At 40.5% G+C, this 17,811-nt stretch overlaps 1 protein-coding gene across 2 annotated transcripts in view; it reads right to left on the reverse strand.

The window, feature by feature from the left end:
* The window catches only part of KLHL1 (kelch like family member 1), a 456,335-nt gene that overhangs the window by 80,862 nt on the left and 357,662 nt on the right, over nucleotides 1–17,811 (reverse strand). For both annotated transcript variants that reach the window (XM_077806888.1, XM_077806880.1), the window contains one exon: nucleotides 12,103–12,327. In XM_077806888.1, the coding sequence (XP_077663014.1) occupies nucleotides 12,103–12,327 (225 nt within the window). The remainder of the gene's footprint in view (nucleotides 1–12,102; nucleotides 12,328–17,811) is intronic.

Here is a 17,811-nt window from a genome sequence, read left to right on the forward strand (position 1 = left end):
TGGAATACTGTGTGCAGTTATGGTCTCCCATGTTTAAGAAGGATGAATTCAAACTGGAACAGAGAAGGGCTACTAGGATGATCCGAGAAATGGAAACCTTGTCTTATGAAAGGAGACTCAAGAAGCTTGGCTTATTTAGCCTAACTAAAAGAAGGTTGAGGGGAGATATGATTGCTCTCTATAAATATATCAGAAAGATAAATAACAGAGAGGGAGAGGAATTATTTAAGCTCAGTACCCATGTGGACACAAGAACAAATGGTTATAAACTGGCCACCAGGAAATTTAGACTAGAAATTAGATGAAGGTTTCTAACCATCAGAGGAGTGAAGTTTTGGAACAGCCTTCCAAGGGAAGCAGTGGGGGCAAAAGATCTATCTGGCTTTAAGATTAAACTCGATAAGTTTATGGAGGAGATGGTATGATGGTATAACATGGTTTTGGTAATTAAATATTCATGGTAAATAGGCCCAATGGCCTGTGATGGGATATTAGATGGGGTGGGATCTGAGTTACCCAGGAAAGAATTTTCTGTAGTATCTGGCTGATGAATCTTGCCCATATGCTCAGGCTTTAGCTGATCACCATATTTGGGGTTGGGAACGAATTTTCCTCCAGGGCAGATTGGAAGAGGTCCTGGAGGTTTTTCGCCTTCCTCTGTAGCATGGGGCACGTGTCACTTGCTGGAGGATTCTCTGCTCCTTGAAGTCTTTAAACCACGATTTGAGGACTTCGATAGCACAGACATAGGTGAGAAGTTTTTTTTAGGAGTGGTGGGTGAAGTTCTGTGGCCTGTGTTGTGGGGGAAGTCAGACTGGATGATCGTAATGGTCCCTTCTGACCTGGATATCTATGAATCTATGAACTGGGATTGTTTCGTCTGCAGAAGAGAAGAATGAGGGGGGATTTGACAGCAGCTTTCAACTACCTGAAAGGGGGTTCCAAAGAGGATGGATCTAGACTGTTCTCAGTAGTAGCAGATGACAGAACGAGGAGTAATGGTCTCAAGTTGCAGTGGGGGAGGTTTAGGTTGGATATTAGGAAAACCTTTTTCACTAGGAGGGTGGTGAAACACTGGAATGCGTTGCCTAAGGAGGTGGTGGAATCTCCATCCTTAGAAGTTTTTAAGGTCAGGCTTGAAAAAGCCCTGGCTGGGATGATTTAGTTGGGGATTGGTCCTGCTTTGAGTAGGGGGTTGGACGAGATGACCTCCTGAGGTCCCTTCCATCCCTGATATTCTATGATTCTATGAGAGTTCTCTCCCATTGGTTTAGAGCATCTTCATTAAAGTGGTGCAGCTGTGCCAACGTCAATTTGTAGTATCAGTCTGCCTTTAGTTTCACTTAGAACTTTACTGGGTGAAATGTTTGCTGGTGATGGTGGTGGTGAGTTAAGGCTCACGCCTCTCTTTTTAATTCAGAGTGTGTCTTGACCTAAATACCTTTGTATTAGGTAACTCACTTCAAAAATACATTGCATTAAAATATACTTATTACAGAATATTCAAAATATTCTGGGAGAAGTACTTTTTACACAGGCATGAACATAAAAAGAGGGAACATTTATAAATAAATAATTATACTTCTGTCATAAATATAAAGGGAAGGGTAAACCCCTTTGAAATCCCTCCTGGCCAGGGGAAAGCTTCTCTCACCTGTAAAGGGTTAAGAAGCTAAAGGTAACCTCGCTGGCACCTGACCAAAATGACCAATGAGGAGACAAGATACTTTCAAAAGCTGGGAGGAGGGAGAGAAACAAAGGGTCTGTGTGTCTGTCTATATGCTGGTTTTCTGCCGGGGATAGACCAGGAATGGAGTCTTAGAACTTTTAGTAAGTAATCTAGCTAGGTATGTGTTAGATTATGATTTCTTTAAATGGCTGAGAAAAGAATTGTGCTGAATAGAATAACTATTTCTGTCTGTCTATCTTTTTTGTAACTTAAGGTTTTGCCTAGGGGGTTCTCTATGTTTTTGAATCTAATTACCCTGTAAGATATCTACCATCCTGATTTTACAGGGGGGATTTCTTTATTTCTATTTACTTCTATTTTTATTAAAAGTCTTCTTCTAAGAAAACTGAATGCTTTTTCATTGTTCTCAGATCCAAGGGTTTGGGTCTGTGGTCACCTATGCAAATTGGTGAGGCTTTTTATCCAACATTTCCCAGGAAAGGGGGGGTGCAAGTGTTGGGAGGATTGTTCATTGTTCTTAAGATCCAAGGGTCTGGGTCTGTAGTCACCTAGGCAAATTGGTGAGGCTTTTTACCAAACCTTGCCCAGGAAGTGGGGTGCAAGCTTTTGGGAAGTATTTTGGGGGAAAAGACGCGTCCAAACAGCTCTTCCCCAGTAACCAGTATTAGTTTGGTGGTGGTAGCGGCAAGGACAAAGGGTGGAATATTTTGTACCTTGGGGAAGTTTTGACCTAAGCTGGTAAAGATAAGCTTAGGAGTTTTTTCATGCAGGTCCCCACATCTGTACCCTAGAGTTCAGAGTGGGGGAGGAACCTTGACAACTTCCTTTGTAATTTTTTACATATCACTCGCTATTATTGATAATGTGTATGTCTTAATATAAGCTGCCTGACTCGAAGTCCAACTTGTCTTGCTGTTTGGTGGTGCAATTAAATCATAATCCAAAAGATACTAGTTCTTTAGAAAAAATTCTGAAATCAAAAATTAAACACAGAAGAATATGCATGTGTGATGGATTATAGAAGGATACAAATGCAATGTGCAGTTTTCCTTTATTCAGGGAAAAGTTACCAAGGGTGGTTGGATGTGGGTGAGTGCTGGGAAGCGAAAGAGCCTTTATTAAATATCTGGGCCCTGAGGGTTTTCAAAATAAATTAAAGAAACTTCTGAATTCCTGGGAGAGTGATAAAATTGCAGACATGTAAAACTTGCCTAATAATTCACTTTATTCAGAAATACTGTGACTGTATCTTGAGTAACACAGAGACTCCATAACTCTATCTGTACCTTTATCTCAGAGTTAGCCTAATGGAACTGTTTATAAATTAATATACCTTATGTGATCCCACAATGAGCCAAGTCAGAGAACTATTCCACAGAATCTGCGGGGAGAGGAGGGTGGGGAGAAATAAAGATAAATCCTCCTCCTCCTCTTCCCTCCTTTTACCACTGTCCATTGTTGTACTGACTAGTTCTAGAAATTAGTTGCATTTTTCAGAAAAGCCAGTTTATGCTATGTGGTTTTCTGAAAGCAAAGATGGGAAGCTTTAAACTGTGCAATTTCAATGGATCATGCCAAGCATTTAGCAAACTTCCCTCCATTAGGGGGTTGGATCTGCACCATGGCTTCTTCAGCCCCTGCTTATTACTCTGGTGAAAAGGCCAGTAACACAGGCCTTTCAGCCCCCAAAAAAAAGAAATCCTAAGGCACATAAACCCCAGGGAAAACTCTGCTTCCACTGCATCTGTGTTATAGATGAGGAAGAAACAGCACAGCAGCATGGCACATTACAACCTATTGCTCAAAGGAGTGCTATTATGGAAGACCAGCTGCTGTGCTTGCTCATCCACTGTAGTCCCAGGGAGCTAATTGGAGCATGGTTAGACTCTTGGTCCCCCTGAATTTATGCTGTGATGGTGGCAACTTGAGCCCATAGAAGTTGCAAGATCATCCTTCTCAGAGCAAGTGTTACATATGCCTCACTGTGCATTCTCCCTTGGCCACTATGAACCATTCTGTTCTGCAAGATAGCAAGGGTCTCTACAGTGAAAATGACACCTTACCCCTCCAACCCTTGTGTGACTCAGCAGGGCATTGCTGTAGATAAAATAGTGATTTCACCCACCCCTGAAATTTACTCTTCTAGGGTGAAGCATGTCAACTATTCAACAGTAAGTTAACTATTTAACTTCAACAATACACAACAGTTTACTAGGATTGGAGATGAACCATAACTTCACATATAGAAATTAAAGAGAAAAAGTTTAGGTAGCCAGAAATGGCTTTTGGCCAAAACACAAGCGATGTCACCTCTGTTCTTGTTGACAGTGCCCAAGATGGTCATTAGAGATGTCAGGATGTTGGCTCTATGTTTCATCTGATTGACAACACTTCTAGAAGCACAGTGCCTCCAACTCCTGACTCAAAGGGGTAGATACCATCCTTGTCATGATTTCCTATAGCTTGTGGGTTTTCATTGGACATTTCCTATCAAAGTATAGACCATGACAAACCCTGGGTTACATACGGGGTATGACATTCTCCTGACGCTGTGAAATCCCTCCATACTCCCAAATGCTTCAGTTCCCAAGGATATGTTTTCCTCCCAGGCCTCGGAACAATTTCCATCTTTATTACTTGTATATTTGATCCTTACCTCTTCGTGAAGTGAGTGACCTATGGTTGCTAGTGATGATGTTACCTAATATTGAATTAAAAAACAGTGAACAAACAAAAGCAGATTTATTCTAAACTCCTGAGGAGTTTATGAACATATAATAGACTGCAATAAGGGCTCTCTTCAAATTAGACGGCAGCGGTGTAATCATACTTAAGCAATAAACATGACAGGTGATTACTAGAATGGCTACAAGAATAAACTATGGGGCCCGGTCCAGTGCACTAAACCAAACCAGGTCTACTTGCTATGTTAAACAAACCCTGCAGTGTCTTCCACTGTGAAAACAGTTCTTAAAAATGAATAAAAAAGTAAAAATGTATGTAAAAGAAAAAGACTGCTGAAAATGAAAATCACTGTCATTTTATCTTAAATATGTTTCCTTCAATTTCAGAAACCTGGGATGATACTGTAGTTTAGTGGTCTCATCCTCCCTCAAAGTGGGCACTGGACACATCACAAACAACCAGTTTGACACCATAGCCAGGGTCTCATTAGTGGCCTTGTCTACACTGGGAAAATTAGATGTTGAGAAAGACCAGCTAACGTTGTTAAATACTGTTGCCTTTGTCTACAACTAGATGCCAAGTGCTGTTTAATTAACAAGTGTTTGCTACCTCATTTGATAAACACACTTTGTTTTTCAAATATGGATAAGGCATGTATGTGCATGTATGTGTTAGGACAACCTGAACCACCTTAGTGTTTTTTTTTCTTCTTTTTAAGCTTCTGCTTATAATTAATTGCAAGCGGCAACATGGGAGGTGGGAAGCCATCCTTTACCAATGTCAGTCAAGCTCCAAACTTGCTCTCCATGAGTTCCTACAGACCAGCAGGCAGGCAAGCAAGCCGTGGAGCAACCAGAGCATCTCTTTTCCCTTCCCTGAAAGGCAACAGGTAGTAGTAGAGATGTTGCTGAGTAGCTGTAGCAGAAAAAGGAATGGAGCTGCTCAAAGTACTCTCAGCTCACAGTACAGACACTATTTTGAGATCAGATGGAGTGGTGAGAAGCATTTGGCATTTGCAGTGCCCCTGTTAACTTCCCTATAGTGACAGAGCTGATTCAGACACTTCAATTTAAAGTCACAAGGAGTGGCTCAGGGAAAACACTTTAAACTTGTAATAAAATGCTTTTTTTTTTCTTAGCTGTCTCCCTCGAGGACCACAATTTAGAACTGTCAGAGTGGCCCCAAGCCGCAGACTGGACACACATTTTCGAATACATTTCATGATAGAACATTTTACCTTTTAGACTAGGATATCATGCTTCCAACTCTCACAATTTTATCATGAATCTTGCTACATTTTGTGTATCTCTTAAAGACTCAGTTCCTGGACTTATGTGAATGCATGATAATCCCAGCTTTCATTTCATTTTGAATAGCCCTAATGGCTATAAAGAAAGCTTATAAACATGACCCAAGAGTATCCTAATGGCTAAAAATAAAAAGGTGCATAAGAGAACCCAACATTGTTGGGGTTTGTTTTAGAATCTCATGATTTGTAAGGTGATCTCAAGATGTTTTGGAACTTGATCCATGATTTTTGAACCTTTGGGGCTGGCAACACTGGGATACTTTTAAAATTAATTAAAGCAAAATTAATCCAAAATACTATTCTACTGGGCTACAAGACATATAGGGATAGATTGTACCTTTAAGCACTAACCTGAACAAAATGCAGTGCAGAAACAGCACCATCTAAGCAGGCTTTGTGCCTCAGACATGCACCTTTGAGGCACAAGTCTTCAGGGGCTTCTTTCTTGTGCTTGGAGGTTAAGAGGGCGGTGAAGGAGAAGGGAGGAAGACAGGAGGGAATAATCTGCTACATCCCTATTATAGGGCATAACACTTTTTTCAAAAACAGATGGACAGATATCAAAACATTCTTGTTCAGAAATACCTAAGTAGACTGAAACATTTTAAGAGCTACTCTATACATGGTTTCTACCTTCTTATTCAGTTTGGTTTCTCTAATTCATCAATACCTGCATTATAGATTTTTAAATATGTAAATATTTTTTCTGAGAATTGTCAAATAGCAAGAGTAAAAGTAAAGCCAAAAGGAATGAATTCCATAAGAGAATCAATGTTTTGTCATTTCACACAGATGAAAACATAAGTTTAAAATTACATCATTTTCCTCATGCTCATGATGTTTTCTTGTTGACTCAGCATAAGGAGCAAGTGTCAGACACATGTCTAACAGTGAATACTGCTGAGCTCATTAAACAATTGTTGATAAGGAAATAAGTGATTAGACTATGTTCTCATGGCATGCAGATTTAATCCAGTGCAAACATTGACAGACTTCCTATCATATGGTTATGGACTGTGATTACAATAATAAAAAAGGATCAAGAATATTGTTAACAGACATTAAGAACTTGATATAATATGTGATAAGCATTATCTTGAAGAAAATGAAAGGATCATTACAATTATCTGATGCCAATTAACTGAAATAGACATAAAATATAGGAATTTATGGCAAAGGAATGTGTGTTATGCTAGAATTGCCACAAAATATTGAAATGGCAAGGGAAAAAATTGCTTTCTGGGGGCTGATTCATTTGAGACCACAGGAAAATATTTAAATTAACAAAATTTTCCCTGCTAGGAATCAGCTGAAGATTTTTGCAAAATAAATCTGATGAAGAAGCTACTTAAACTCGTTTCATAATACTCATTTTCCTTTTGCTGTTAGGGAAAAGAGATGTTCTCATCTCTAGAGAGGATATCAACACTAATTTTATCAAGTGGAATTAAAATGCCCTGCCTATCTAACATTTCAAAAGTATTCTCCAGCTAAACCATATCCATAGCCACGCCCAGCAATGAGACTACTCTTTACCAAGCCTAATCACAATATTATATATACACAAACATTACAGTCTCAGTCTTACATTTCTAACACCCCCAAAACTGCCAGAGAGTTCGGTTATTAATTGGCTGGATCCTCAGCTGGTGTAAATCAATTGAGGTTAATGAAGCTAGGCTGGCTCATGCCAGCTGAGCCTCTGGCTCTAAGCGTTTGAATAAAAACAGCTGAGTTCGTTAATTATGTAGAAACACAGAGAATGCCCAACAGGATCAGACCAGCATCCAAATCCATAAATGGGATATATACTCAGTGTTGCAATATCTATCATTTAGGCATCCTGCCACCTAGGAGAATCTACCGAGTCAGGTGCCCAATCTCCCTATACAATACATAAGGAGAGTTAGGAGCCTAGTAGTAAATGCTGAGGGGAGGATTTAGGGCCTGGATCCACAAAGAGACTTAGGCGGTGTGGTGGTGCCCACCTTATAACTTTTAGCTCAGTGATTAGAATACTCATTGGGGATGTGGGGAAAAAAATCCTCCCTTCGGCCTGAGAGGGAGAAAGAATTTGAATAGGGGTCTCTCATGAGAGTACGCTAACCACTGCACTATGAACTATTCTGATGGGGGACTCCCTCAGTCTCTCCTGTTGAAGCTGTTCCACTGTACACTGGCACAGAGAAAGTGAGAATGACACTATATTCCAGTGATTAGGCACCCACCAGGAAGTGGAAGACCTAGGGTCAAGTCCCCCTACTCAGGCAAAATGACTGTAGATAGTCAATGTTCTCTAGATCATTTCTATAGACATGTCTATAACTTAATATAGGGACAAGATGGGCAAGGTACTCTTTTATTAGATCAACTCGTGTTTGTGAGAGAGTAGCTTTTAAGCTTTCACATACCTCTTCTTCAAGTCTGGGAACCCGAAAAAAGCTCCGTGTAAGCTTGAAAGCTTGTCTCCCTCACCAAAAGAAGTTGGTCCAATAAAAGATGTTACCTCAGACACCTTGTCTCTGTGATATCCTGGGACTGACAATGCTGCATATAACTTAATATGGATTTTTCTATTGTAAATACATTATTTTATCCAGAAATTATTTTTTACTAATAGAATAATTGTCAGATTACTCAGAATGCTGATGCATCGTTCACAGGTGCCAACTTTTCAAACTGCTGGGGGTGCTCGACCCCGGCTCTGCCCCAGGTCCTGTCCCCACTCTACCCCTTTCCCCAAGGCCCCACCCCTGCCCTGTCTCTTCCTGCTCTCACTGCACCCACCACCTCTTCCTACTCCACCCCTGCCCTGCCTCTTCCTACCCAGTTCTGCCCCCTCCCCCCAAGTGTGCCGCATCCTCGCTCCTCCCCCCGTCTCCCAGCCTCCTTCCACGACGCAAAACAGCTGTTTGCAGTGGACAGGAGGCATGGAGAGGGAGGAGGGAGGCACTGATCAGCGGGGTCGCTGGCAAGCGGAAGGTGCCTCAGAGGCAGGAGCTGATGGGGGGCTGTCGGTGGGTGCTCTGCACCCACCATTTTTCCTCCATGGGTACTCCAGCCCCAGAGTTTCAGCTATATTCTTATATTTATACATTATGGGGCACATTGTCACTGCTATGTACTATGGATTAGGCAGTCAATTTCTAATATTTATAGGACCAATTTCTGTTCTGTTACACAGGTGTAAATATGGAATAACTCCATTGAAGTAAATGGACTCACTTGAGATCTACACTCTTCAGAGAGTAGAATTTTTCCCTTAGTGAGAGTTGTCCATCATATCTGTGGCACAAGGCATTTAATACACCTCTAACCTGCACTATTTTCTGGTCCAGTGTAACACAGTAATGTTTTCATGTACTAACAGCTTGTCTTCAGTCCAGGTCAACTACTGATTATTTCAGAAAATTAGTAACATTACATTTTGAAATTGATATCATCTGCTCTCAGATAATATGCACAGGTAGTCAGTCTATGCTCAGCCTATACTATCAGATTATGCACATGTATTCTAACGAAAAAGCAGCAGGAAATCATTGCAAAGTCATTTAAAAAAGAAGATGCTAAAGAAAAAAAAAGCTGTATGCAGAAAACAAAGTTTAAAAGTAATGCAAAAAGAAAAACAATAGTACAACTTGTAACTCAGGGGGATGGACAAGATGACCGAACAGGTCTTTTCCATTTCTAGATTCCATGATTCTATAACAATTCTATCGAAATAGGCAAGATTACCAGAATACAGTACAGATAGGTCAGCTTTTCCATACCTTATAAATGTTATATTCTGATGGTGAATGTCCTCTGGACTCTAAATTGCTTTAAGAGAAAAAAATCCTTCGCTTAATAGCAGAGAATTAAAATCAAAGGATATTTTTGAAGCCTACTTTAAAATGCTGTAGCCTTTTGTGATCCCTTTTGTCTCTCAAGAAGAAGAGTTAACTTACACTATTTCAAAAGTTGTGTGTAATCCTGTTTATATCATCAATGCCACTGAAGTACAAATAACAAATTAATTGGAATGAAATCAGGATGCCTTGCTTTCCATTAGGAAAAAAACATATCAAAGTTTGCCAATGGAAAACAGTAAACTTGGAAGGAAAATACATTTTATTTTACAGAGGATTATACATTTATGTATATAATTATTTCAAAGGATTACTAATGAATTAAATTAAAACCCAAACTATTATTATTTTTTAAACTATCCAGTAGTTTTGTCTCAATTTCACTCCAGGCAGGGAAACATGCCACCATCTCCTGCCAACGAGTAATACCGACAAAAAATAAAAAATCTAATAAAACAGTGTTGAGGTAGACTGGGGATGGGGTTGCTCAAATAAATGGTAAGTTTATTCAGAATCTTCCACCTACAACTCACTAGTCCAGATCCAGCTCAGTCATTACCATCTGACAACTCTAAGGTAGCCTTCATCCAGCCCCCAGTGGAGAAGTGTATGTAACACAAAACCATCAGCATGGTTGGCACACTTATTGACAGTGTCAGGAGAAAGGTAAGGGATGCAATAGACAAGAAAACCATTATCCATTGACATCTATGGTCATTTCAGGGCAAAGATAACTTGCGCTAATGATGCCTATGTTTTACCATACAGAAGAACCCCAGAGTTACAAACACCAGAGTTATGAACTGATCAGTCAACCACACACCTCATTTGGAACCAGAAGTACACAATCAGGCAGCAGCAGAGACCCCCCGCCCCAAAAAAAAATCACACCCCCCAGCAAATACAGTAAAATGTGTGTTAAATGTAAACTACTAAAGAATAAAGGGAAAGCAGCATTTTTCTTTGGCAAAGTAAAGTTTCAAAGTTGTATTAAGTCAATGTTCAGTTGTAAAATTTTGAAAGAACAACTATAATGTTTTATTCAGCGTTATGAACATTTCAGAGTTGTGAAGAGCCTCCATTCCCAAGGTGTTCATCACTCTGAGGTTCTACTGTACCTACTCTGTGGATAAAGAGAGAATTTCAATCTTCAAGGTAGCCAATCTAGCAAACTTCACAAGTATCACATTTAGTTTAAGTATTATGGGCGGCTTTCATTCATCAGTTTAAGTAAAGAGTAACTCCAAAAATATTCCGTGAGTTACCCTGATATAAGACAGGTGTGAAAGGAGAAAGAGCCCTGTATCTATATGCTACTGAACATAATGGGCCTAATTTTGACCTTTCATTGGTTGTACAATGGTGTAACACTATTGACTTCCACTGACATGAGAATATATAATATATAATGTAATATACATATTCTCATATCAGTGGATATCAAAGGAGTTACATTGATGGAGGTCAAAATCAGGCCGAGGGGACGTACTGGCCGCCGCTTCCAACAGCTCCCATTGGCATGGCCCATGGAACGATCGGCCGAACCTGCAGACGCGGCAGGTAAACAAACCAGCTCAGCCCAGCAGGGGCTTTCCCTGCACAAGTGGCGGAACAAATCTGGGAACCACTGAGCTAGAGAATATGCTCTCTCTCTCTCTCTCACACACACACATACACACAAACACACACACTTTGATAATCTAGATATTTAAAGGGATATCTGAAGTCTTCAGATAACTGGAGTTTCAGAAAAGGAAAATTTGGCTTGTATACAAATTTTGAATACTGGGGACAAATTTTTTTTGGTAGTGAGGATTTAGGTAATCAGGGCTTACCTTTTTATATAATTGATGGATTGTGAAGGGTTTGCATGAAGCAGTAATGTGACTGTAAGCACTCTGGAGTGCAAAAGTGTGTGCATTCACTAATCACCCCGGTAACACTTATCTGAGGCAGCCTTGCAGTGCACACATGCTACAGATGCTATTACTGCTGATGAATGCCACTCTTGCCAGTGCTTTTAAACTTATAAGCCTTTCGCCACTGACACTAAGCTGATGTACCTCCCATCCGTATCCTCTAGCATAGCTGAGGCTCTCCTAATACATGAGAAAGTGTAGCGTATTTTGACTGTTTGATCAAAAATAAAAAGTAATTCAGGATGCCAGTGACAAAAAAGAAAATCAAGACTGCGCTTCTGGGTCAATCTTTGCAAGTTTCAGTTTCCTTTTCTTCTCCTCCCTCCACCCAACACTGTATTTGGTTGTCGCTTTTTTAATTTTAGAATTCTATATCCAATTTTTATTTTTCATATACAAGCACACCATGGAGTGACTGAATATTGTTTTTGTATCTGCATATGAAACATTTTGGCAAATCACATTTCTTTTGAATTGCTGCAATTCAGGAATCACTTAACATTGCTTGCCTACTATCTATCCTGGCAGCATCCATCAAACACACATAATTACTTATTGCATTGTTCCTTTAGCTCAAAAATACTGACGTTTTCAGAACAAATTATACATTTCCAAAACAAATTACATCTCTTTAAAACTTAAATTTCTTACCTAAACCATGTCTATGTGTTGACATTGGGGGTAAGACAGTCCAAGCCTTGGTTTTTGGATTGTAACATTCAACAGTGTTTAATGTCTTTAAACCATCCCGGCCTCCAATAACAAAGAGTTTGTCATCAATGACAGCCACACCAAACTGCAGCCTCCTGCCATTCATCACTCCAGCCTGGATCCATATATTTGTCCTGAGATCATACTTCTCTATAGTTGTAGCACCTGATGAGACATATTAATGGGATAATGTATTTACTGTATATGGCTTCATATACCCCGCCACCCCCAAAAGGTGAGAGCTTCACTTAGTTGTCAGCTTGTTTTGTGAGTCTTATCAAACTTTTTCTGTGTATTTAAAGCCATTCGTAAAATGCTCATGAATGAGTGATTGATGCATCTTTTCCTGGAAGATAAATAGGACCAAATGGCCACTCCAGAATTAGAGTATCATTAGTTGAATAACATTATGTACTAGCTTTATGATCTCTTTTACAGTTCAGTGGTATAACTCCTGAAGATCACTAACCTCATTACATTTGTTCAGTATCCTACATAAAAAAAACCTGTGAAATTAAGTGTTATCTTCATTAGAGATGGGAAGTTACTATTCATATCTGGGTCTATACTTCCTTAGGTTTTTTTAGTTCAGATCTATTTTTTGTTTGTTTCAGACCCGGTATGATACCACAGACTGTCACCTAGAGACTTAGAAGTAACAGAGTTAAAGTAGATTTATTTATACATCCAACAACGTTTCCTTCTGAATATGGTTATTTGTTTTACTTACACATCTGACACCAAAAGCTGTAAAGAGCAAAACAAATAAAATAATTCGGAATCTTGTCATGATTAGCTGGTAAGTTAAGAAGCTTCTGCTGCTAAAAGTAACTTGCATATAACAAGGAAAGATGAGAAATGCAATAAACTTGGTTATAAGAAACACAGAGATAAAGAGACCATAATTAACTTAATCAAGTACAAGTCTAACAGAATAATGCATTCTATTAATTTAAATATGCATATAGGAGAGGTTAATCTAAATCCAGATCACAAATATCTAAATGACAGATGGTTTTAAAGTAATCCATAGGAAATACATATAATAATTAATATAATCTGTACACCTTCAGTGTTTTATTTTCATATACATTCACACATCTAACATTCCTTTATCTCTAATGATTAAGTATCCCTAGAGAGAAAATCAACATCATTACCCTCTGCATTTAAGCTTCACTATCCTATTTTCTTTGGACTGTAATAAAAGGTTACAATTCTTTGGAAAACAATTCTTTCAGGATTCATTCATTCTTTGGAACAGAAGAAGCAATAAACAAAACAAAAACAAACATTGTGGAAGCAGTAGTTTTGTTAATTGAACTAAAACAGATGTGATTTAAATTCAATTTGTATCCAAGTTTAATAGAGCAATAATAATGTAGATGCTCAACTGGATATATTAAATCCCCTGTTAATTTTCTGAAGCTATAAGAAATATGAACTAATTTCCACATTCAATTAACTCAGGTTTTTTTTTTTTCTTCTGCAGATCTTAATTTAAAACTGTGAGTTGCATAAATAAATTAATCTACAGAACAGAGAGAACTTTAATATAGTTGTTTGGTGATATTGCATGGTGTATTAACACACATTGCTGATGTTGTTACATTTCAGTGTTTGCATTACTAAGAAGCATTTTACATGCTGCAGGTATTGATTTTATAACTGGCATGGCACTCGAATGTACAGGTTTTCTATCTGGCAGTTAAAAATACAGTTGAGATATTTTGCAATTTTGATGGCAGATCATACCCAGTAAATATTTTTACACTATGGTCAGTTGCACAGTTTCCTATTTTCTAATATTGGCTGAGTTTTGAAGTTTGACACAATGTTTTATTTAAACTCTAATTTGAGTGTTTGATCCTGCTAGTGTTCCATGAATGGCTGACTGACAGTTTTTTTCCAGCAAATTCATATGGAAGCTAGCCAAAGGCCAGCCATAAGATCATCTGACTGAAGCTAATATCCTAGACCCAAAATAATCTGGAGTCAGGCCAGGGTATGGGATGGAAACAGCTTTAGTTGCTCCTATGGATGATCTCCGACTCTAACTGGGTGTTGGATAGACCTCCATTCTCGTCCTCCTGGACCTCTCTGCAGCATTTGACATCACTGACCCAGAGACACTGGTGTCCCACCTGAGAGAGGTGGCAGTGGTCCAATAGAATGTATTAAAAATGGTTTACATCCTTCCTGGAGAGACACACTCTCAGAGAAATGATGGGAAATTACATTTCTGCCAGTAGCCTGCTTCCTGTGGAGTCTCACAAGAATCAATTCTCTCCCTTATCCTGTTCAACATTGTCATGCAGTCACTAGGTGAACTGGTCAGATGACATGGTCGCAAGTGCCAGGAATATCCAAATGGCACAGTGCTCTTTCTATCCTTCACAATATATGTCCATACCACTACTATCAAGATGGTCGTGTGCTTGGATGAGGTCTACTCATAACTGGCTCTGTGGATGAGGGGAAAGCAGTGGATGTGTTGTTCCTTGACTTTAGCAAAGCTTTTGACACGGTCTCCCACAGTATTCTTGCCAGCAAGTTAAAGAAGTATGGGCTGGATGAATGGACTATAAGTTGGATAGAAAGCTGGCTAGATTGTCAGGCTCAACGGGTAGTGATCAATGGCTGCATGTCTAGTTGGCAGCCGGTATCAAGTGGAGTGCCCCAAGGGTCGGTCCTGGGGCCGGTTTTGTTCAATATCTTAATAAATGATCTGGAGGATGGTGAGGATTGCACCCTCAGCAAGTTTGCAGATGACACTAAACTGGGAGGAGAGGTAAATATGCTGGAGGGTAGGGATAGGATACAGAGGGCCCTAGACAAATTAGAGGATTGGGCCAAAAGAAATCTTATGAGGTTCAACAAGGACAAGTGCAGAGTCCTGCTCTTAGGACAGAAGAATCCCATGCACTGCTACAGACTAGGGACCGAATGGCTAGGCAGCAGTTCTGCAGAAGAGGACCTAGGGGTTACAGTGGACGAGAAGCTGGATATGAGTGAACAGTTTGACACAATGAGTGAACAGTGTGCCATTGTTGCCAAGAAGGCCAATGGCATTTTGGGATGTATAAGTAGGGGCATAGCGAGCAGATCGAGCGACGTGATTGTTCCCCTCTAGTCGACATTGGTGAGGCCTCATCTGGAGTACTGTGTCTAGTTTTGGGCCCCACACTACAAGAAGGATGTGGAAAAATTGGAAAACGTCCAGCGGAGGGCAACAAAAATGATTAGGAGACTGGAACACATGACTTATGAGCAGAGGCTGAGGGAACTGGGATTGTTTAGTCTGTGGAAGAGAAGAATGAGAGGGGATTTGATAGCTGCTTTCAACTACCTGAAAGGGGGTTCCAAGGAGGATGGATATAGACTATTCTCAGTGGTAGCAGATGACAGAACGAGGAGTAATGGTCTCAAGTTGCAGTGGGGGAGGTTTAGGTTGGATATTAGGAAAACCTTTTTCACTAGGAGGGTGGTGAAACACTGGAATGCGTTACCTAGGGACGTGGTGGAATCTCCTTCCTTAGAAGTTTTTAAGGTCAGGCTTGACAAAGCCCTGGCTGGGATGATTTAGTTGGGGATTGGTCCTGCTTTGAGCAGGGGGTTGGACTAGATGACCTCCTGAGGTCCCTTCCAACCCTGATATTCTCTGATTCTATGATTCTATGGTTGAAGTTGAACCTGAGTAAGACAGAGGTTTTGCTAGTAGGCAGAGCAAAACTCTTTGTGCAACTCTACAGTGCAGTCTGCTCTAGTTGAAGGTACACACCTAATTGTCAATTCAGTCCATAATTTAGGGATGCTCCTAGATTTCTCACTGACGTTAAGCTCCCACATTGTAGCATTTGTGAGTAATGCTTTCTGCCATGTTAGCAGTCTCTATCCCATCCTAGCACACAATGTTGTGGTCTTCAATATAAAACAGGGGTTGCGGCTTGTTCAGGGTAAGCCTCTGGCGGGCAACGAGACGCTTTGTTTACCTGAGCATCCGCAGTTACGGCAGCTCGCAGCTCGCAGCTCCCAGTGGCCATGGTTCACCATTCCAAGCCAATGGGAGTTTCTTCACTGACTTCCCATTTTAGAACATCAAGTCAAGTTCAAGGTATCAATCCTTATTTTAAGGGCACTCAGTGGCCTGGGATCAGCATATCTAAGAAATCACCTAGCACCTCAGGTTGAAGACCGTGGTTGACAACTCTGCTCCTCTGCCACAATGGCAATTTGTATGATAAAGTTAAAGCTTAATTATGCAAGAGACAGAGCTTTCATGAGAGTGGGTCTGATACTGTGGAGTTAATTCTCCCAGGAACTAAGGATCATCACAAACATCACCACTTTCCATTCCAAGTAAAAGGTGAATTTCTTTGACCTTGATTTCTCTAACATAAAAAAACAAATGAACATTGGAGTGTGTACATATACCAAAACAAAACACTAAACTGAACACAGATTTTTTTCCACTGGGGAAAGGATGAGAGCAAGAATGAACCACATGTCATGGTGGTTGATGCACTACTGGAAAGGTTCTTAGATACTACAGTATCACCTCTCAGAAGCTCTGAATTCTGTGAAATTAAGGCCACCTCTCCACTACCAGACAGCAATGAGAAAATTATCTTAATCATTTCAGTCTGAATGAAAGTGGGGCAGACAGGAATGGGGCAGAAGAAACTGTTACTTAGGGCTTGGCTACACTTGCAAATTAGAGAGCATTAAAGCATCCCCAGGTGCCCTAACTCCAGATCCGTCCACACTGGTGTCACACCCCAATGGCCCCCTCCCTCAGTGATTAGCTGGGAGAGACAGATCAGCATTGTATATTGCTAAGGCTGTTGCAAGCTTCTCAAGGCATTTTGGGAAGGGTCAAAGGTGCAAGTGTGGAGTGAAAGATTCCGTTGCAGGCTGCAAGAAGCCAAAGGGGGAAGGAGAAAGAATGGGTTAACTCAACACTGCAGCTAGCACGCTCAGTCCAAACAAAAGATGCTGGCCCCAGTCCAAGGTCATGGAGCCTGACAAAAAGTCTGCAGCTGTATTCATATCTTAGCCAACCCAGCCAGCCTTAAAAAAAGGAGAACTAAGCTGAACAGGATTGAAAAAATTGCAAAACCAAACAAAACAGTGAAGGCCAGCGGGGGGGGGGGGGGGACGACAAAGTTTTGCGTCCCTGGAGCCAATGTGTTTTGGAAAAGCTGAGGAGGCCACAGAGACCTGGTTTGGACTGGTACACAAAGCATGGGGAACAACGGTCACTAAACAAAATGCCCCCAAAAGAACCCAGGACTTAAAAACCCTTCTGAGAGCAAAGGCAAATCGGAGATCAACGGCAGACCCTGGATGACCCGTGCGCACAGGACAGAACTCCCATCCACCCCTCCCCCTCTTCTTCTTACGTTACACCCAGGCCTGGCCAGCCTCGGGTAGTGCAGGTGTGTGTAAGAAAGTGGGTTAGGGCTTGGGCTTGGGGCACTAATGCTTTCTTCCTTCCTTTGAATGACATGGGGACCTCCCCTCGGCACTCTCCACTGTTATTTTATTATTTTATCAATAAAGCTTTAAAACTTAGACACTTGGTGTGTTCTGTCATCTCCTCCCCTAACAATCCTGTGGCCTCACCCTGATCACCTAACGCCTCAGACA

This window comes from Eretmochelys imbricata, chromosome 1 (assembly GCF_965152235.1).
Source record: "Eretmochelys imbricata isolate rEreImb1 chromosome 1, rEreImb1.hap1, whole genome shotgun sequence".
Classification (NCBI taxonomy): domain Eukaryota; kingdom Metazoa; phylum Chordata; order Testudines; family Cheloniidae; genus Eretmochelys; species Eretmochelys imbricata.